The following is a 23554-nucleotide window of genomic DNA, read 5'->3' as shown; positions in this document are numbered from 1 at the left end:
CTTAGTTACTTATGCGAGCAGATGTCATGTCATGTCACGTGATACATTTGGGGGACTACTTCCAGAGACCTATGCTCCTGAGTGCTCCAATGCACTTGGCAGGGTGATGATCCCTTGTGATGCCCACAGACTTTCCTTTGGGTTGGATGATGATTTGACAATAGTAGAGCCCTCTTTGAACAGAATAAAGGAGCTCCACTGTTGTAAACATGTCATATGTTATATCTCTCCAACTCACTCCATAATCCAAAAGTGTCATTCCATGCCTTGTGTCCCTTTGATATTTTAAGTAAAAATTGTGCACCAATATGGCATTTTAAAAGCCTGCTATATTCAATGAAGTGCCCTTTAATGTAGACCACATAGAGAATTTAATACATCAGATTTTATATGAATAAGGACTTTTGCATTTTGACATGCACCCTCTGTGACTTCCAGGAAGATTTGAATCCACTTAACCTCAAAGTTTTCACCATCATTGTAAGGCACTAGTTATTTTGTTGCTTTGACAAAGTCATTTATGAAGATTATTTATTTAATGTGATTCATTTTAAGGTAAAAAAAAGTCCCTCAGTTTAAGGGCCACCCTGTTATGTGAACAGAACTCTCGTTTTATTATGGTGAAACTATAATTCCACAAAAGAATTCGAAAGAATCATTGAACATCTAATAGTCAAATCATAGTGTAAAAGCAGGTGGGTTGGTTCTACCCTTTTTGGCCATTTTCTGGTGTTTTGTGGTGGAAAACTGAGTGGGTCAAGCATAGCATGTCAACTCTGTTACCCATAGACAGGCTATACATTTTTTATCAATTTCATTTTTTGTGAAGCTTTCATTCAGTTGCCCATCCATGTTGCACACAACAAGATCTCCATTCCCCCTGTCACAAGGGGATTTATGGCTGATTTAAGATGAATTGTCAACCCTGTTAAGGTCAACCCGGTTACTTTATTTGGCACTTAATAGGTATTTACTAGTTTATGACAGAATGTTAAAAGTAGGTGAACTCCGAGTTTTTTCACCAAGTTACACATCTCAAAAGGCACTGCGAATTGGTGGAAAGACCCAAAAATATAGGCAAAATCCAAGTATATTTCTTTCTGGCTTAAACAAAATCTGCCCAAAAACAAAATAATATGTACAGATAGGCCAAACAGCCCCAACACGTGTTTCTCTCCGGTGCAGTTGCTATGGTGGCAGGCAGCTGCTGTGCTTCAATGGTGCCGGTCAGATTCGGGAATCAATTTTGACCTGTCCCAACATACAATAACAAAACCACAATAGGCCTGTAAAACATTTTCACCGAAAAATGAAAACCCAATTATGTTCTCAGGGGAGTACTAAACTTTCCTTCATTGCTTGAATCAATGCCACAGAGGTGAAAGCTTTTGACATGTTCCTCCCTTTCTAGCCGTGTTTTGAGATGTTTTGGTGCCTCCTCGGCTCTCTAACCGAGGAGGTAGTAAATAGGCTACATTCAGAACATGAAGACGCGTAAAGGGCATACAGTGCAGACGGTTCATCATCATGAATAAATAAACAATGTTTATTCAGTCCAACATGCTTCCCTTGAAAAGTAAATCGACTTGTTCATGTTTAAGTATTGACTAAAATTAAAGTTGGTTGAGCAAACATATTTAGAAGAATTGAAAGTTCTTAACGGTCCTCCAGAGAGGCCGTCTTTCTGCATGTAAAGTGAAATCCTGCCATCTTCTGGCCAAGTTGTTCCTTATGGCTTCCCCTAGATAACACAGCCACGAAGTCAGATTCCAATGCCACAAAGTCAAAATTGGCTTTTTTGTCTTAATTTAAGGTTTGGGTTAGGCATAAGGTTAACAGTGTTGTTAAGGTTAGGTTTAAAAATTGTAGAAATGGGCGGGTTATAGCCAAATGTATGACTTTGACATGTTAACCATAGATGACTAACAGGTGGCGCTGTTTTGACACCACCGCAAAGCCGTTTTGGTACTCCTCCATTGTAATCTTTGGGGGGGGGGGGCTATAGAAATGCATTTATTAATGTCTACATTAGAGGAGAGGATTGGCAAACTCTGGTATGGAGGACTGCTCCTTCTCGGGAGTACCAATATGGTGGCCGGTGGCTTCAAAACCTCTCATTGGCTATTACATAGCATCAGCAATCCAGGCTTTGTACACATCATTGGTGCCAACCTACTGTAATAAGATTTTCACCCAGCCTGTATTGAAGTAGGCCTCTGTGCCTTATAGCCTACAGTATAGTTTAAGTTATTTTTCCAATTGATTATTGGCTCAATACAACCTCTATGAGCTCTCAAAATATCAACCTAACAGGCTACTGTCAATTACTTTAATTTTAATTAGCCTATGCATTGAAGAATAGAGTTGAAGGAGCCTATGTCATTAGACATTGTCCCTATGAAATTAAATGTGTTGGTAAAAGGGGCATCCTGTAGTTCAAACAATAACAAAGCGGCTATCTGCCTCAAGCTGAGGGATGGAGCTGGAGAAATATAACCACTCAAATTCATAGACAGAATATGGATACAAGGACCAACAATCTATGATATAAAAATATAGTTTTAACCATTTGAGGCTATACTGTATGTTTACAATTACATTGTTTATAAGCAATGTAGTAAAACACATTTTGGGTTGTGATGGGGCAGGCGAGTTTAACTAAGTTCATGTGGCATTTAGAAGTTATATTCTTCAAAAATCAATGCATATACATTAAGTGTACAAAACATTAGGAACACCTTCCTAATATTAAGCTACACCACCTTTTGCTCTCAGAACAGCCTCAATTCGTTGGGGTATGGACACTAAAAGGTGTCGAAAGCGTGACACAGGGATGCCGGTCCATGTTGACTCCAATGCTTCCCACAGTTATGTCAAGTTGTCAGGATTTCCTTTGGTTAGTGGACCATTCCTGATACATACAGGAAACAGTTGAGCGTGAAATACCCAGCAGCGTTGCAGTTCTTGACACACTCAAACCGGTGCACCTGGCACTTACCCTGTTCAAAGGCACTTCAATATTTTATCTTGCCCATTCACCCTCTGAATGGCACATATGTCTCAGGGCTTAAAAATCCTTCTTTAACCTGTCTCCTCACCTTCATCTACACAGATTGAAGTGGATTTAACAGGTGACATCAATAAAGGATCATAGCTTTCACCTGGATTCACCTGGTCAGTCTATGTCATGGAAAGAGCAGGTGTTCCTGTTATGTTTTGTACTCTCAGTGTATATTATACATTTTAAATTCCAAAAATGGACACACCAATCACAGATTGCTCCTTTAAGCCAAAATAATTATTTAACCACCATCTCTCATTTGCGTATTCTTGCACTTGTGCAGCCCAATCTTTGCCGTGTAAAATTCAATGTAGGCTAGGCTTAAAACGCACAAGGCTAAGCCAGATCAATAAAACCAGGGTTATTCCTACAAGTTGTTTGATACATGTTTGATATTTCCTAAAGATTCTTCTTGCTACATTTGCGTAACCGATCATGTCCATTTTACAGTGGTAATGATAATGAATGACAGCCATCATCGCTGACACTGAATTAGGATACTAATCAGCCCAGAACAACTGTGGTAGCACATATTTCCATATTCAATCATGATAGCTAGAGGTCAAGGATAGGGGAGAGACTTGAGTTTAGAGAGTTGTAGCTCCCATTTATTTTATCCTTTCAATCATCCATTTTATTCCTATAAGTTGGGTATTGGACACACAGAAATAAAAGGGATAAATGCTGGAGTTTCTTTAAGAGGCATGGATTGTTTGGCACTGAACTAAAATAACTCTTCTGTTTAACAAGGGAAATTGGTTGCAGGTGTGCTCAGAGCATAGAGATGTATAAAGGACTGATGATGTGATCTCTATACATCTCTATGAGGCAGAGGTGCCTGCAGTTAAAGAGACAGTTCCCTTAAAAGTGAAATTAAAGGAACAGTTAACTGAAGTCTAAAAATGTTTAACCTTTTCTACATATACATTTTTTTCTTCAAATAAATGGAAGCACCAATCACATTTAAGCCTAAATAATTATTATTTAACAACCATCGCTCATTTGCAAATTCTTGCACTTCTGCAGCCCAAATTTTGTCTTGTAAAAGTCCATGTCGGCTAGGCTTAAAATGCAATTTACCCACAAAACAATGCGTGTGTCGTTTTAATTGATCTGGTTGAGCCTAATAACACCAGTTATTCCTACATTGGGAGAATTGTTTGGTATTTCCTAAAGAGTCTTCTTACCGCATGTGCATAGCCTATCATCTCCGTTTTAGTGGTAATGAATGACAGCCATAATCTCTGACACTGAATCAGGCTACTAATCGACCTAGAACAAGTGTGGTAGCACATACTTCCATATTCAATCACGATAGACACATGCTTTCCTGGAAGTAGCAGGAAACAAGTGAAATAGTTAGTGTAATTGGTCGTCAGACCTATATAACCCAATCCACACGCACATCATTATAATAGTGCATGTTGTAGACTGTGGGACCGCAAGACATGTTATCATTTATATCAAAGGGGGTTTATTAAACCCTTCCAATTATTCATTTTGTCTATAAAACTATCCCCGATCCAGTGTAAAGAACAATCAAATAACAAAATTAAGTTTATACATTTGTCTGGGGACCCATCACATCTTTTTGCTTAAACTATCTGAATGTACGGGTTTTACGCACCAACTAAACTTCTGGGAGAGCGCGATGATCCCCTTTTGATGGTCTAGCAACTTGTTCCCTCAGTTAATCACATCCTATCTAGCCAAATCACCAACGGCACCCCACCCATAATGCACAACGTTGTACTCTGAAACGAACCCTCCCCCCACGCAATAGCAACGACAACGCCGGAATAATTGGATTTTCTAAACGTGAAGAAGGCAGCTCCTAACATATTTGGCTACTTCATTTACTGAATGAATTTCCTTTGTAGACTACATATTCACAGTTATGCGTGACTGATGCCACTATGGGCCACCTTCTCTTCGGATTAACCTGTTACGCAATGTCTGCAGACGACGACACGCACGGCGATAAAGTATTGATAGCAGAGAATCTATTATATTAACGAGATACTTCAGAAGCCGCTCTAACGATGAAAACAAACGTCTTAAAAAAATCGAAGGCAGTCGGGGGAGCGGCAAGATCAGGTGGGACCATTCTAGCCAATGAGAGGGCAACAGGAACAATGGTTTCCACTAGTTACCACAGCCAAAGTCAAAATTGGCTATATGGGTCATTCTTGGGCTCGGGTAATATTTCAGTCCCTCTGACTTTTTATATTATATTTCAAGTATTGGTTCACCAAAATGAAATGTTAAAAGATTTTGTATATAAATTGAAATGTCCAGTATAATGAATTGAAATAAATATACATTCATTTAAACTTTATTATTAAAAAAAACATATTTTTTAAATGACACTAAGAATTGTGTCATGTCCCCCAGGCATTTCACTTAATTTTTACTTGGGAAATTAATATTAAAATGTGCACATAATTCATACATTTTGCCATTAATGCAAACATATATTTGTGTTCTTTTGTTGAGAAAGCATTTTTATCAAATAAATGCATAACTATTGATTAAAAATCACACAATTTAGCTCTGGCCCTCTGTCTACAACCCTGTCACGCCAACCAAACTGACCAAAAAATGGTCAGTCCACCCTCATTCAACAATTTAACTGCATGGTACAGAAACAGGCAAGTAATCACAATCTTTTATATCTGTATTTTGTTGTTTTTCTAAAGTCAGGTGGGGATCGTCGATCTGACCAACTCAACCCCGTTACATTAAATAAAGATGGAAAACTAGTACTTATCAAATTATACTTTAACCGATAAAAATATACAATCTATTAATTTCATGCACACTATGTGGTCTCCTGTCCTTCACCACATGAGGAGCAGAGGCCATTTTGAGCCAAAAAAACTCAACCCCGTCGCGTTTCATTGTAACAGGGTTGGTTGCTCTAGATCCTAAACTACTCGAGGTTTATAGTGGTTACATGTATATATTCTAAGGCACAAAGGCCCTCCTGCTATATGTAAACACCTCGATCCAGTGTTAGACTACCTTCAGGCCACACATCCACAAGTGTCTGTATTGCACTTTTTTAGGGATGGGCCTTGCACACAGTATAAGCAGAGGCAACTTCCTGCTTTTCACAACAGAATTACACAAACGTGGATTCAAAGCTGTAACATGTAACTTTTTTGAGTCAAGCCATGGAAAAGGGGCTCCTGATGGTGTGGGAGGAATGTTGAAGAGAACGGCGGACAGGTTGGTGGCTAAGGGCCGTGATATCAGTGATGCACAGGAGCTTTACAAAGCTCTCTGTGAGACAAGCACATCAGTGAAGCTGTTCTTTCTGAAGAGTGCCGATGTTGAACGTATGATGGAGATGATGCCAAGCCCGATAAAAGCGGTGTCCTCCACCATGAGAATACATCAGGTCATCACCCTTGCTCCTGGTGAGCTGATGTCTCATGATGTCAGCTGCCTTTGTTCAACAAAGAAGGACCTAAACTGTACGTGCTTTAACTCACAGCACTTCAGTTTCAGGCTGCTCCAGAACAGCCAACCAATGAGGGAAATCCACAACCTGTGGACGAAATTCAGTGGGGTAATCCAGGTGTTATTGGGCAGCGGTGTGGAGTGGAATATGATGATGACCTTTATCCAGGCATCATCCTCGGCACGGATGAAATGAGTGTACAAATCAAATGTATGCATCGTGTAGGACCAAACAGATTTTTCTGCCATTCTCGAGACAACGTCCACAGGTATCAGTTTGATGAAGTCCTTGATGATTCCACCCCCACAGCGTGTGACATCCCGCCACGTAGAGCTTGAGAGAGATCTGTGGGCCAGACTCTCAGGAAGAAAACCATGAATTAATGAATATGGTGCTCCTGAGAAGAAGGATAGTCATGCTGACACTAGTGCTGTAGTTACAGCTGTTCTAGCATTCTAAATGCCCTTGGAAAATGTTCCTACAGTTTGATGACAACTTTTCTGATGAAACCTGTTGAATGTTATTAATTACCTTAATGTTGATGGTTTTTATTTGTTTCAATATTTACTGCAGTTTGGTTAATAAAACCCAGATTATTTTAAATATATCTAATGTCCTTATTACATGGTTGCATACAATGAAATGCAATGTTTTGGGGTACATCTTGGGAGGGATTTTGATAGTAAACTAAACTAGTTTATATGGAAACCGATGTGTCTCTTCAACACCGTTACAGTATTCAACCCTGTCACCCTAGTCTCAACCCTGTCACATGACAATATTTGTTAAATAAAATGGTAAAGATGAATAAATAGGAATTTAAAGTTTTCTGAGTTCAGTCTGAAATGTTAAGGACAATCCCAAAAAGATTAGATAAGTTAAAATTCTGAATTGAAAACATTATTTTATTTAAATGATGATACCCTGACACATAATGTGTCTATTTCAGGGTTTAATATAGCAACATTCTGAGATTTTACATACATTTTATATTTATAATTGAATTGGTTTAGGGGACACATGAGCATTAGGTACATGTTGATTTTTACAAGTACCTTTCAGAATCATATTCAGACAACTTCCATATTGTCTGGGACGGGGTTGAAGAGAAATGGTTTCCATATCCAATAAACATTTACAATAAAAGAGCTTTAATGCCTGAGGTGGGAAAATATGTTTTCTTGAAGGTTTAATATGTACTTAATGTTGTGGGGTTTTCAGAAAACGCATTTATTCTTTATTTAAAAACAATATTACTGCAGCGCAAGAATGACTCCTATCATAAAAACATTAATGTGCTTTTTGGTCTTAAATTAAGGTTAGGCATAAGGTTAGGTTTAAAATCACTTTTTAAAAAGATAAATTGTAGAAATGGGTGGGGTTTATGACTTTGGCTGTGGTGTGATGACCAGGCACAATTGTATTTTTTTCAAAGTTACCAGGATTTCACGTGTCCTACTTATCAGTACACTCGTAACAAACTAATCATTACGAAACTTTTATTTGATCAAATAAGCCACGTAGCAATAAACCCTTCATTTTTTAACCGAATTCGACACTCATTGACCGCCATACAAAAACGAATGACTCGGTGAACGAAAAACGCCACCTGCTGGAGAAGACCGATTTCTGGCCCAGTTATCCTTCTCGTTTAGGCCTTTGGTGATAGCCTAGCAACTACATCTTTTGAAATAGGTTTATTTGAAAGCGCATGAATGTCACATGACGCATTTCTTTCGTCAATTCTACCGCAGATGATCTGATCTATAAATCTACCGAATTTCTAAACAACTTGGCTATGAACAGGTTATTATGTTGCAATGATTAGCATAGCACAAACCGACCCTCTTGAACAAACACCTACCCGATACCCGCCCATAGAAACTCTCCCACAGCTGTGGGGGTTACTTTATTGGCTGTTTTAGATTATACATCTCCGTTGATTGGTAAAGGGAGTGTCTTTCGAGCGGGCGAGTGCACGGTTGCCGACAAGGTTGACGCCTCTGATACTTCTGGAAGTCGGTGTAGAAGAAGACGTTCTACTGCTTCATCGAGTATTACTTGTTCAGATTGTGGTTCAGGTAGAAAACGAAGGTAGGCATTCATAACATCTTCTTATGCGTTTCAGGAGAGTCGCTTATTATGCCTAAAAGCGTATGTGTGTTCATCGCAAATCCCCATTGTGTTCTGCAACAGCAACCATTGTCGGACTAAAAAGCTATTGGGGTCGTATAAACGGCTACATGAAACGGGAATATACACTGCACAATGCATTGTAATGTTGCTTTCAGGTCGTTTTAATGTAGCCAGAGATGTAGTCCTGTTGAAAATCAATCACAAGTGTTGAGCTTTGTTGTAAAGGATGATGATAATGACGTCTATTTTCACACCCGGCTCACATACAATCAGGAAGTAGAAAATCAGGATTAACATTAGGTAATTCAGACAGACTAACGTGAGATCTAAAGTTTACAACTTCGTCTAGTCTTCGCCGGTGTATTCCTATACTACTAACTCCTCCTCGTCATACGATGTCCATGTGTGTTATCGTGTAACATTCTGGGGTTGCTCTTTCTGAGTCGAATGTTGAAACATTGATACAAAGTTTTCAGAAGAAACAATGTAGGCTATCTACTCCAAACTAGCATCAGTACTGCATTGTTGATTAGTTACATTTTATCTCCAGGGTTGTTGTTGGTCGAAGTAACTGAACAGATCCTGCCTGTCATGTATCCCATGTTCATATTCAGAGAAATAGGAAATAGTTTTATAAATACATTTTGGTCGAGGTATTTTTTAGACTTGTGAATCTAGTCACCCAGAGTTAACTGGGTTCATGTTAGTCTGATTAATCAGGCTGTAATACACAATTAATTGGCCTGAAACTAATGCAAATATACCAATTAATTATGTGTTACAGCCTGATTAATCAGACTAGGTTCATGTTAGCGGCAGTATCGGTGCATGGGTAAAATCACTGGGAAAGCCAAGCCATATTACAACCTATGTGTTGTGATAATTGCGTTTGTTTTATAACCTGTTAATTCATATGCCTTGCGACCGTGATATACAGGCCTAAAGGCCGAGACAATAAGAAGACACAATGGCAGAATAAATTCAACCACAACTTTTTGTTTTATCACAAAACCGGATAGTAATCTTAGTTAACATTAGCCTGCTACATATAGCTACAAATTGAACTTCCAACCGCTCATACCAATTAATGGTTGGATTAGAATGGTCCTTATAATCATTGGCCAGTACAGAGATTTAAGTAAAATCCAAATCCCTGGCTCCATCCATGGCTAATTTAGAAAAGGGCTAATTTTAACTAGCTAGCCACCGGAGGACAACAACATAACCAATGGGATTTGATAGGAGTGAAGCCAAAATCCAAGCCGGCTTCGTTGACTTTTTTTTTGTTGGCACGCCAGACAATTCACAGTTGAGCTCACTCAATGCTGATTGGCAAATTTGGTCTACTTTTTTTTTATAAAGGGAGGCCAAATGCTTGCTGGCTTCCCTTGCCTTCAATGCTACGGGCGGCAACAATGTTATACTTGTTTGGACCAGATAGATGGCCTACACGTAGAGAGACAGAGGGACGCTGTTTCGCTCGCTCGGATGCTTTCTCCTGTGAGTTACGTTCATCCTCTTGCAAATTGAAGGAAAATGATGAAACACAGAGAAACTAAAGATATTTATTTATTTTGTATATATTTGGGGAGTGGGGGGGCTGGCTTCCCTTGGCATCCATGAATACACGCCACTGGTAAGCGGCAGGTAGCCTAGTGGCTTTTGGGCAGTAAACAAAAGGTTTCTGGTTTGAATCCCCAATCAGACTAGGTGAAAAATCAGATGTGCCCTTGAGCAAGGGACTTAACTGTAATTTCTCCTGTATGTCGCTCTGGATTAGTGTCTGCTAAATTACCAAAATGTACATATTGCTGGCTAAAATGGCCATAACAGTATCACTCCTGAAATAACTTCCAACGCTCAAAAGGCTTGGCAGTATAGTCTCAAGCTTGCCAGTTGCCCCTTTCTTGTTACCATTGACTCTGACTCTCTCTTCCCTTGTCTATCTCTCCCCCAAGTTCCAGGATGTCTCAGAAGATCAAGGCAGGGTCCGTGGTGGAGATGCAGGGGGATGAGATGACCAGAGTCATCTGGGAGCTCATTAAAGAGAAGCTCATCTTCCCCTACCTGGAGATGGACCTGCACATGTGAGTTATACCTGCTGACTGTATTCATTAGTGAACACCGTAGAAAAGCGTTTTGTAACGGGAAACGTTTTGCAATGAAAATGAGCGCTTCTTTTTGGATAAATACAGGTAGCCCCTCCCCTCCCAGTTCGGGGAGGGGTGGGGTTAGAAGACTTGTCACACCAGACGAGCTTGTCAACACCTGCTTCAGCTCCTCTGTGATTCAGGTTTTACCTGATTGTCAATACTCTCTTTTTCCTGGTCAGGTCACGTAGTCAGGAAAACACATTTCCCTGTAATTTCCAGGAATACACAAAAGTGATGTGGAAATGCTGATCGTAGCTGTGCACTGCACTACGCTAACCCTTGACACTTGCACAATATCACCAAGGACACACCTGTGTGTTAGTTGTCACTCCATATTATTGCGCATTATACAACGGGTGGGTCTAATCCGGAATGCTGATTGGTTAAAAATGCATTCCAGCCGTGTCTATTCCACAGCCGTGTCTATGACGTTAACATGCCTATTTACTGACTGCGCAATCCACTGTCTCATCAGCCCAGCCAAGCAATTTATAAAATTGATCTTCACTATAAAAAGCATCTAGACATTATCTCACATTTCTTTTAGACTAACATTTAGTTTTCAACAGTGGCGATTTGAATAAATCTCGCTCTCTGTCTCTCCGACATTTGCAACATTGTTTCAATATTTAAATTCAATCTCCAGCTGTCCCATGGTAATGAACGTGTCGGGAGGAGACAGACAAGCAGGCAGCGTTTCTCAGCCAGTCGAAATCATGAATCAGCTGGCATCATTTTTATGGATATACAAAGGAATGTCAAAGGAAACAAAGTGGAGCTAGTTTGCAGTCTTTCCAGCTTCAGTTGGAAGTGATTGTGTTAGCTGTCTTGTTGACTAACTCCTCTGAACAACAGTGTCCTGACGAGTGAACAAATGTTGATTGCCTGACGAAATCACACCTCATTAGCTCATTGTTATGGATGTATCCAAATAAATGTCATTAGAAAACAGCTTAAAGGAATGCAAATGTGTCTACTTTACTGTTATTCTGGCTGCACTTTTTGACGCGACTATAAGTTAGCCGTAGTTGGCTAGCTAGCAAGCAAGGGATAAGAATGTTGCCAGCCAGTATGGCAATGGAACATTTAGAATGAACGACTGGTACACGTCCGTAGATACAGAACAAAAAGACTGAACGAGTCGCGTAGCAACCGAACTGATTGGCTTGGGTAGCAACCCTATATTTGTTTCTGGACTATATCTTGTGGAAGGATGAAATAGTATGAATAAATTCATTAAAAAGTACTTTTTTAAATTAAAATATGTCAATCATTATTTGAATATGTTGGTAACCCGTTGTATAAAAGTGATAAGGCACTCAAAGCCGGTGTTTGGAGGATATATTGGTACGGTTTGCCTAACATCACCTGTGCCAATATACCCTCCAAACACCGGCTTCTCGGGCATTATCACTTAAACCTGTTCTTTATTGTACTCGTATGCTACCCTGTGTTGGATGTCTGTTCAGCATGTGTGGACTGTTTCAAGTATTAGATAAGAGAGAAGTGTGCTTCTGTTGTGCTCCCCAGATCAAAGGGAGTTGGTATAATAATTCATCACTTGAATAGACAAATGCATATTCAAATTCTGAGGACAAGACTGTCCCTAGGTGTAGCATAAAGAGCAATGTATTATCCAAACCTGCAGACAATCTGATCACATGACATCAGCAGTCTACTGTAGTTGCTACTCTACTGACTGACCTAGGACGATCAAGAAAATATCATTTTCAAGATGTACAACTCTGGTTTGTATATCTGAACAGTTGTAGTCTTATTCTCTAGTACCGTCCATTGATTTCCCACTCCTCCTTTTTGCACTAGCCCTTCAGACTGTGGACTGATGACACACACACACACACCAGTGTTAATTCTGGCACAATTCCTTTTTATTTAGTCTAGTCTTCTTTCATTAAGTCTTAGTCGCATTTTGTCATTTGAATATTGATTCAGTCTAGTTATTGTCAAAATGACAAACAGTGGGCCATTTACTCAACTAAAAGCCCTTTAATTGTAGTCACATCACATATTTACTGCCTCATTAACTTACAGTAAACATAAATCACAGACATCCATGTGCACAAACATATTTTTCTGCATTACATTCTATCGCATGATTCTCTTCCCAACAGCCAAATTAGCAGAAGAACACATTACTCAGCAGCAGATTGAAAATCCCCCCTTGACAGGGCTCCAGACTATCATTTTCTCCTGGTGGCACTGGTGCCAATTACTTTTTCAGTTGGCAGCACCAGCCCATGATTTGGTTGCACCAATTTTTCCCCGCGGCGTCACACCATATAAAAAAGGTGTTATCACATCATTCACAGTGTTTTAGACGGTGTAATAACTACTGAGGTGGGAGGCTGTTCAATAACTAAGTTGTTTCATCTAACATGTCCAAGCAGGAATGCATGATTCACTCGCAATGGCCGATCTGTGCTTCCTATCTTAAAGCCATATCAAATGTCTTGGTTGTAAAATAGTTGCTATTGAGCTCAATATTAAGAGATGACAAATAAATAAAAACATAGAAAGTTGAGAACAACAGTAGTTGCATCCAAAGCTTTGTATTTCCCGCAATTGCATTTTTGAAATGTACAATCAGAAGCCTTTTTTTCCCTCTCCCGGAGCGCACATCCGGGGAGAGAGTGGCTCGCTCATCACTGAAGCAGGCCCCAGTGAAACAGGCCCAGGAGCTGGGTAGACTCTTTCATTAAAGGAATTGTGAGGATAATGCACTTTACTGTTTGACCAAATCATGGTTTTAGCTGCCGAAAAATAGGACGTTTTGAAACGTTGGATTAATGTGACCATAATGATGATCAACTGGCACTGATGCAACCAAGTCAAAAGGTCTCAAAATGTGACTAAATGTTTGCAGTCTGGAGCCTCGCCCCTTGACATACTGTAGCTAAATTGCAATCAAAGTTCTGTCAAGTAGTGGTCTGTTAGGTTGTAGCAAACTAACTAGCTAGCATTATAAATCTTTTATTACCTGAACATATACTGTATATTGGGATGGTGCGCTTTCAGATTTCTCTTGAGGTTAGTAGTATTTTTCCCAGTCAACTTGTTGGTGCCAATGCTGTCTACGCCAGTGGTGCAAAAAGTACCCAATTATCATACTTGAGTAAAAGGAAAGATACCTTAATAGAAAATTACTCCAGTAGATGGGGAAATTCTCACAGTAAAATAGCACTTGAGTAAAAGTCTAAAAGTATTTGGTTTTAAATGTACATAAGTATCAAGTTAAATTATAAATCATTTCACATTCCTTATTAAGCAAACCAGACAGCATAATTTTCTTATTTTAATTTATACTCCAACACTCAGACATAATTTACATACAAAGCATTTGTTTTTAATGAGTGCCAGATCAGAGGCAGTAGGGATGAGCAGGTATATTCTCTTGATGATAAGTGTGTGAATTGAAAAATGTTCCTGTCCTGCTAAGTATTCAAAATATTAGTACTAGTAGTATTAGTACTAATTAGTATATTAGTACTTTTGGGTGTCAGGGAAAATGTATGGAGTAAAAAGTACATAATTCTCTTTAGGAATGTAGTAGAGTAATATAAACTCATCAAAAAAAGAAACGTCCTCTCAATGTCAACTGCGTTTATTTTCAGCAAACTTAACATGTGTAAATATTTGTGTGAACATAAGATTCAACAACTGAGACATAAACTGAACAAGTTCCACAGACATGTGACTAACAGAAATGGAATAATGTGTCTCTGAACAAGGGGGGTTCAAAGTCAAAAGTAACAGTCAGTATCTGGTGTGGCCACCAGCTGCATTAAGTACTGCAGTTCATCTCCTCCTCACGGACTGCATCAGAATTTGCCAGTTCTTGTTGTGCGATGTCACCCCACTCTTCCACCAAGGCACCTGCATGTTCTCGGACATTTCTGGGGGGAATGGCCCTAGCCGTCCCTCACCCTCTGATGCAACAGGTCCCAAACGTGCCCAATGGGATTGAGATCCGGGCTCTTCGCGGGTCATGGCAGAACATTGACATTCAGTAGAAAGGGCTCGTTAGTGTCCTAGGTTTTTATAGCTGTGACCTTAATTGCCTACCGCCTGTAAGCTGTTAGTGTCTTAACGACCGTTCCACAGGTACATGTTCATTAATTGTTATGGTTTATTGAACAAGCATGGGAAACAGTGTTATAATGTACATCTATGAAGTTATTTGGATTTTTACAAATTATCTTTGAAAGACCGGGTCCTGAAAAAGGGATATTTTCTCTTTTTTGTATGTAATGTAATGTAATGTAATGTAATGTATGTATGTATGTAGTGTAAAGTACTTAAGTATTTTTACTTAAGTACTTTACACCACTGGTCTTCTCCCATGGAAATGTTGCATTCGGTCTTGTTTGAATCAACACAATAAGTAAACTGGCTCCAAAAGTTGCCCCCTTTTCTACGGGGAGCTTGTGCCGTGCACGGGGAGAGTAACCATGGCGTGTGCTTTATTTGCATCAATGATGTGTTTCCGCCAGATTGGAGAGCTGTTCAATCTCTCCAAAACCTCTTGTCCATTCCATTTACTAGTCAGATTTTAGTCACAGAGATAATTTAGTCTAGTCTCATTTTCATCAACTGAAATTAAAAATAATTTTCATTTTGTTTTTTTCTGGATCAATTTAGTCAGTTATCATCTAGTTAATTGCCACTGAAAATAGGTGTTTGACGAATATTTTCATTGTTTTTGTTGACAAAATTAACACTGGCACACACACAGGAGTTTAACTGCAGTGCAGTTAATATCACAATTCACATGACCTTACCCTCTGTCTTAACTCAACTTCAAAACTGAGTTTTGGAATGTTAAGTTAAAGGCCCAGAATAAATCCATAAGGTCAGTTTTTAAGAGCTTATGAGTTCTTATGTTTTTCACAATATTTTCCGTATTAATGCAAGAAGATAAGGTATAATACTGACGATGATGACCCAAAACACACGGCCAAGGCAACAAAGGAGTGGCTCAAGAAGAAGCACATTAAGGTCCTGGAGTGGCCTAGCCAGTCTCCAGACCTTAATCCCATAGAAAATCTGTGGAGGGAGCTGAAGGTTCGAGTTGCCAAACGTCAGCCTCAAAACCTTAATGACTTGGAGAAGATCTGCAAAGAGGAGTGGGACAAAATCCCTCCTGAGATGTGTGCAAACCTGGTGGCCAACTACCAGAAATGTCTGACCTCTGTGATTGCCACCAAGTACTAAGTCATGTTTTGCAGAGGGGTCAAATACTTATTTCCCTCATTAAAATGCAAATCAATTTCAAAAATTTTTGACATGCATTTTTCTGGATTTTTTTGTTATTCTGTTTCTCACTGTTCAAATAAACCTACCATTAAAATTATAGACTGATAATTTCTTTGTAAGTGGGCAAATGTACAAAATCAGCAGGGGATCAAATACTTTTTTCCCCCTCACTGTAGTAATTATATAACTAACAGGGCCACATGAGCACAGTCAAGTCATGATACAAACCTCCAAGTGTTCCAAACCCATGACCTAACCTACAAATGTCCAGGGAAGTCTTTTTTTTAGTAATTTAAAAAATGTATCAAATTATGGCATCTGTGAAGTTGGTCAAGCAAGAATGCCTAACTGATAGCTTGAGGTGGGGGGGTTTCTTGGTGGGTTGTGTTATTCCTGCGGTCTCGGTTTCTGTGTGTCTGTAGGGCACCCTCATTAGTTTCAACAGTTCTAGGAATGCATTCATTGTGGTGGGGGTGGGGAATGTGGGGTGATGAGTGGCCGGGTCATCTTGGTCAATCTCTCAGACTGCATAAACAGCCCTCTCAGGAGGCAGTGCAGCTTATCTCCATCACACACAATTACACAAAGCCTATAGTGCTGTTTCACACTGTCTCAGAGATTGTGTGTGGTGCTGATTTCACAGTGACATTGAGTTACACCTCTACTGTGTGCTGACCTGTGGATATGTCCTAATATTTCTTATCTAACGTACATTATTTCTGTGGTGCAGCACATTGTTGTAATACTAGGCTGAGGGGAGGGGAGTGGAATGAGAAAATCAGAAAAACTGGATGAAAGGTAGTTTCTGAAGGCCCAGTTTCCACAAGGAAAGGCCTATAAGGAAATTATGGGTATTTATGCTTAGTCTTGTCTTCTTGGAAGTCCGAGTGCACACAAAGTTCTATTTGTGTGGGGTGATGAAATTGGTGTCCCTTCCTACACTACCTTGTTTTTGTGAGCAGAGCATCCCCATCCCTTGCGAGGATGTGTTGGGTCTTTCAGAGGAGTAATTCATTTGTTCAGTCACGCAGCAGCCGGAAAAGACTGAGTTTTTTTTGTTAGCATCTTCTACAGTGCCTTCAGAAAGTATTCACACCCCTTGACTTTTTCCACAATTTGTTGTTAATAAGTGGGATTAAAAATGATTTTAATTGTAATTTTTTGTCAATGATCTATACAAATCACTAATGTCAAAGTTGATATGGAAGGGGGGGGAAAAAAACTAATATCTTGATTTAGGTAAGTATTCAACCCCCTAAGACAATACTTGTTAGAATCACCTTAGGCACCGATTACAGCTGTGAGTCATTCTGGGTAATTCTCTAAGAGCGTTCCACACCTGGATTGTGCAACATTTGTCCATTTTATTAATTCTTCAAGCTCTGTCATATTGGTTGTTGAGCATTGCTAGACAACCATTTTCAGGTCTTGGCATAGATTTTCAAGTAGATTTAAGTCAAAACTGTAACTCGGCCACTCAGGAACATTCACGGTCTTCTTTGTAAGCAACTCCAGTGTAGATTTGGCCTTGTATTTTAGATTATTGTCCTGCTGAAAGGTGAATTAATCTCCCAATGTATGATGGAAAGCAGACTGAACCAGGTTTTGCTCAAAGGATTTTGTCTGTGCTGAGCTGCACTCTGTTTTTTTTTTTTTTTTTTCCTGGTAAAACTCCCCAGTCCTCAACGATTACAAGCATACTCATAACATGATACAGCCACCACTGTGCTTGAAAATGTGGAGAGTAGTACTCAGTAATATGTTGTATTGGATTTGCCCTAAACATTACACTTTGTATTCAGGACAAGTGAATGAATTGCTTTGCCACTTTTTTTCAGTATTAATTTAGTGCCTTGTGTGCCTTATTCTGTATAGGCTTCCTTCTTTTCACTCTGTCAATTAGGTTAATATTGTGGAGTAACTAACTTTTCATCCATTCTTAGTTTTCTCCAATCACAGCCATTAAACTCTTAACTGTTTTAAACTCACCATTGGCCTCATGTTGAAATCCCTGTGCGGTTTCCTTCCTCTCCGTCAACTGAGTTAGGCTTAAAAACACCCAGTAATGGTATCCGAATTAAATGTGATTGTATCATAGTATAGCCAACTGTAAAACAAATAATATAATGTCCGAGATTAGTTTCACAGGCCCACACACTTTTCATTGCATTTGCCCTCCCATGAAACCTGACTGTAACTAAATTCTACTTTCTCCCTACCCCCTTCCCTGCTCCTCTCTTCTGCTACTCTCCCTGCACTTCCATCAGCTACGACCTAGGCATGGAGAACCGCGACGCCACGGATGACAAGGTTACCGTTGAGGCGGCGGAGGCGACGCGACGATACAACGTGGGCATTAAGTGTGCCACCATCACGCCAGACGAGAACCGGGTGGACGAGTTCAAGTTGAAGCAGATGTGGCGCTCGCCCAACGGAACCATCCGTAACATCCTGGGAGGCACCGTGTTCAGGGAGGCCATCATCTGTAAGAACATCCCTCGCCTTGTGCCCGGCTGGGTCAAACCCATCATCATCGGCAGGCACGCCCACGGAGACCAGGTAACCTTTTACCAACCGTTCAGCATTAGAACCCTTACTAACCATTCATCAACCCTTCTTTACTCCCTGCACCCCTAATGAGTCTCTCAAGGTCGCTCTCTAGGCCCTTCTTCCTCCCTCGCTTCCTTAAATCTACCATTTGTGAAGGTAATTGATTACCTCAAAGGTGGAAAGATGGATGCTAGGCCTTGGTAGACGACACAATGTGTTTATTAGTTCCTTGGTTGTTCCACAGGATATCATAAGGTGAATGCACCAATTTGTAAGTCGCTCTGGATAAGAGCGTCTGCTAAATGACAAATGTAAAATGTAAATGCCGACGAGAGCTGAGGTTGTCAGGCCTGCTCACAGGAAGACAGATGGGCAGACAGGGGCCTGGTGTTGTCGCTGAAGGCTCAGTCAGTCACTGATTAAATGGATCTGTTGCCCTTTGGACCATGATGTTGACACTTGTCTCCCTGGATCCAAGTCTCAAACTGCTACATCATTCATACTGTACAGCAGCTAGAGGATAATAGAACATGTACGTGGCACCATGCCAAGGTTAATATGCTCAAATGAGGTGAGCGCTGGGTTGGTTACTGATTGTTGAGAATCGTGTCACGTTACGGCCTGGATGCATGATAAGCAGGATACATGTTTTGTTTTACTGCTATTTCTCGATGAGCTTTTTCTGTTGCATCCACACTTCTGATTGGTAGAAACCATTCGGAACAATGTTTCATATTAGCCCAATACACAACAGCATTGTAACCTGTCATCTATTCATAAAGAACTGTTAGCATATCCCCTGAGACGCCCTTGGAGAGTGTGGCCACAAACAGGGTCTGCCATTATTACTGTTTTTCTCCACTAGATGGAGTCCTGTCTGTATTACATCTATTGACCTCTCCTCCTGCCTCCTTTCACAGTACAAGGCCACAGACTTTGTAGTACCAGGGCCTGGGAGATTGGAGATGAAATTCACACCCAAGTCTGGGGAGCCAATGAACTTTGTCGTCCACGACTTTGAAGGTAAAACAACATGTTTACTTGTCGATGAAAATATATCTTTGTTCTTGTGTAGGCAATAATGTACAGTACAGATTGTCTCCCTTATATAATATGATGTACACAGGCTGGCACCATAGGCTATCTTTACATTATGTTTGCAGTGTAAATATTACAAAAATAAGAACGGCGTTATCTGATTTAACTCTGCTTGTAGGATAAATCAGCCATGGACCTCCCTTTCCTGAACATACTCTAGACAAACCTTGAACTTTGATTAAGGTTGGCTCCATCGTTCTGTTTGAATGAGAAAAGGCTGTCTTAATGAGGCTGTGTGTGTGCGCATGCATGTTTCATTGTGTGTTTGTGTGACTGTGTGTACCGTATCTTCATGAGAATGATGCATGTGTCTGTCTCTTTGTCCTCCAGGTTCAGGTGGTGTGGCTCTGGGGATGTACAACACTGACAGTTCCATTAGGGACTTTGCCCACAGCTCCTTCCAGATGGGCCTGGTTAAAGGCTGGCCTCTGTACCTCAGCACCAAGAACACCATCCTCAAGAAGTATGACGGACGCTTCAAAGACATCTTCCAGGAGATCTACGAGAAGTAAGTTCCTAACCTCAGAACATTTAATCAAGTCGAGTAAATCATTATTGTCCCTAGTGGCAATATATTTTTCAGGAAGTAGATCATACACATGAAACATGATCATTATAAACAAAGTATGGTTGATGATATATGGCCAATGGCAGGCAAGCCCCCCCCCCCTCCCCCCAACTACCATGCCTCTTTTCAATGTATGACTCACAAGTTTAGAATGGACAGTTTGAGGTTTAGGAGTGTAAACCCTGTCCTCAGACCTGTTCCCGTGTGTGTCGCAGGGAGTACCGCTCTAAGTTTGAGCAGAAGGGGATCTGGTATGAGCATCGTCTGATTGATGACATGGTGGCTCAGGCTATGAAGTCTGATGGAGGATTCATCTGGGCCTGCAAGAACTACGACGGAGACGTTCAGTCTGACTCTGTAGCACAAGGTGAGATGGTCTACATGTGTACTACAGTAGCCAGCTCTGAGGGATAAACAGTATCACGAGGTGAGTTACTGTTTAGCTAGGCTTTCTGAATGAAAACAATGTCATTGGCTACATTTCTATATTTCTCACCTTAAATGTAGGTTTTCAAGGCAGACTATACACTGTATTCTGATAGTTACACTTTTAGCAAAAGGAGTTCCAGGATAATGAGGAGAATGCTTATTTAGTTTTTAGTTTTTTTTTGCCACAGTCGCCCCTTCTGGCTGTATAAGCTTTCAGCTCCCGTTTGCTGTTAAGCACTTTGCGACAGATGTATTTAATGTATTTGTGTGTCCACCAGGCTATGGGTCCCTTGGTATGATGACCAGTGTGCTCATCTGTCCTGACGGTCGTACAGTAGAGTCAGAGGCTGCCCACGGTACAGTAACACGACACTACAGACAGCACCAGCAGGGCAAGGAGACCTCCACCAACCCCATCGGTAAATAACACATAGAGATACAATATGTTCTATTTTCTTTTCTATGACTGATAATACCTGCTCTAAAAACCTCTAGTCTAGCTTCTTCCTTTTCACTGTTTTTAGATCTGAATGTACCAGCCAAGAGAAATAAAGGCAATAGAAGGACCTAGGAAAAGATATCCCTTATGTGTTGTGGTCGTGTGTGCGCAGCATCCATTTTTGCGTGGTCGCGGGGGCTGCTGCACCGGGCGAAGCTGGATGACAACGCAAAGCTGCGTGTGTTTGCTGAGGCCCTGGAGGTTGTCTGCATTGAGACCATCGAGGCTGGCTTTATGACCAAGGATCTGGCTATCTGTGTCAAAGGCATGGCAGAGTGAGTCACTCTCTCTCACACACACACAGTAAACCTGATTATGAAACTAGACTGATTCAAACTTTCTTACTTTTCCCCTCTCCTCCTCCTCTTAGTACCAAACGCTCAGACTACCTGAACACCTTTGAATTCTTGGATAAGCTGGCAGAGAACCTGAAGATCAAGATGTCCAACCAACCCAAACTGTGATCTCCTCATCTCTCAATTACACACACTGTTGACACCCGGGACTATGGGTCCCAAGCCAACACTAAACCACTGACGGAGGGACTGTTTGACGCAGTAATGAATCAATCGTTCCCATCTCCAGGAGTCTGTCTGCTAAAGGAGGTTCCTTGTCCAGGAGGAGGGGATGTAGGCTTCAGATGTAGGCTGAGCTGAGGCCCCTCCATTGATCATTCACCACTATAGCAAAGCCAAATCGTATGGATAACACTCATCCAGTCTAAGTGTACTGAATCTTAACTTGAGATCCATGAGCATAACTCATGTTTATCATGATTTTAGAAATCTGCGAGTAAAGTGTGATTATCCAAGTTAGGATTCTGCCAAGTATGATCTTATGACTGTCAATACCATCACATACAGATGGTTCCAGAAATCAGACTGGACACAGTCAGTAATATATTTTAGGATAATTGCACTGTTTTTTTTTTAATGATGAGGTGTGTGTTTTTAAGTGTTGTCAGTAATAGTGGATTGTCCTGCCTGAGTTTGTCTGAGGGTTGTCTTACCCGTGTTGCCATATGTTTTATGTCAAGTAATTGATCTCAGTGTCATAATAATATAATATATTAACATAACATAATATATTCCATGACAACTACTGTGGTAAACGAAAGCCTGCTTGATTTTTGACTATGTTGTCTTTGATTCACACAAAGGTGTTAGCATCACTTACTCCTTATGGATGGTTGTGGAAGGGGTTGTTGTGGGCCTGCTTGTTGTCTTTGTGTGTATAATCCATAGCGTAACACTTTACTCCTCAAATACAGAAACCAGTGTCAATGTACATCTGCCAGAATCAGGGGTTGTTGGTTTGTACTCGACGGTGTGTGTGGTTAGAATATTAACTCAATAAATATTTTATTTTATTGTGGTCTTGTGCTTTTAGTTTTTCTTGTCTATTACCCCATCGATCCAAATGTAAAAAAAAAACAAAAAAACTTTATCTAGTTCCGCTATATCTTACAAGAACAGCTTTGGAAGTTTGTAGAAATACCATTTTCCTCTTAGTTTGCCACCAGATGGTGCCATCGTAATCCATGTGACATTGTCATGATTGGTTGTCGTGACGATGTATGTGCACATTCCTTTTAACTGCTCTCAAAACTCTAAATATAATGGTAGGTTTGCAAAGTAACACTGGGTACAAAGCAGTATCTGTGTAGTCATACAAACCAACATGACTACTATTAATGTACTGTATCATAGGTTGTCAGATTGAATTTGACAACCTGGACTGAGCCATTACTCAGTCACTGAAGTGGAATGACTACATCATCTGTATTTTCTTTAATTTCATGCAGAGATAAGATGGGCAATAGGCTATTCATATCCAACCTATTATCAGTTGCAGCACGACATCCCTATAATCCTAATATATCACGGTTTGGATGACTGACTGGGTGATGTATCCACATGGGGAGTATAGGCCTACAGCAGTGCACTGTCCTCATACACACTCAGGGGCACCCTTGACGTGATTAGCTTTTTGCACCAGATGGCATCCACTTGGTTAATCCTAGCGGAAGCCGAGATGCATGGATAGATGGACCCAGAGGAAGGGAAAACAGAGGCACTTGGTTCTCCATCCTCCATCGGATGTCCAAGGTTTCCAAAAAGGTATCAGAGCCTGCAGGGCTGCAACTATTGTCCCAACGTAATTGGATTTTGTCCGGGGGAAGGAAGTCTCATTTGCCAGTCTGAGGCTCCACAAAGATGGCTGTGCCACTGAAAGAGCAGGATCATTATCTGTGAATGTGAACAGTGGTTACTGTTTTCAATCAGGGATGGATGGGACAACATAGCTTGTTGTTGATGTC

General features: G+C 40.5%; 1 protein-coding gene across 1 annotated transcript; it reads left to right on the top strand.

Moving 5' to 3' along the window:
• The first annotated feature begins 8328 nt into the window (after positions 1 to 8328).
• Positions 8329 to 22608, top strand: LOC106586335 (isocitrate dehydrogenase [NADP] cytoplasmic). Its single transcript, XM_014173513.2, has 9 exons — positions 8329 to 8621; positions 10622 to 10750; positions 18358 to 18649; positions 19561 to 19663; positions 20069 to 20246; positions 20522 to 20673; positions 21014 to 21154; positions 21347 to 21509; positions 21605 to 22608. Exons 2-9 carry the CDS (start codon positions 10629 to 10631, stop codon positions 21696 to 21698), a joined length of 1245 nt encoding a protein of 414 aa, XP_014028988.1. The 5' UTR covers positions 8329 to 8621; positions 10622 to 10628; the 3' UTR covers positions 21699 to 22608.
• Positions 22609 to 23554: the final 946 nt, after the last annotated feature.

Source organism: Salmo salar, chromosome ssa25 (assembly GCF_905237065.1).
Source record: "Salmo salar chromosome ssa25, Ssal_v3.1, whole genome shotgun sequence".
NCBI classification, from domain to species: Eukaryota; Metazoa; Chordata; class Actinopteri; order Salmoniformes; family Salmonidae; genus Salmo; species Salmo salar.
The sequence above is the reverse complement of the archived record's forward strand: the minus strand, read 5'-3'. Positions and strand labels throughout refer to the sequence as shown.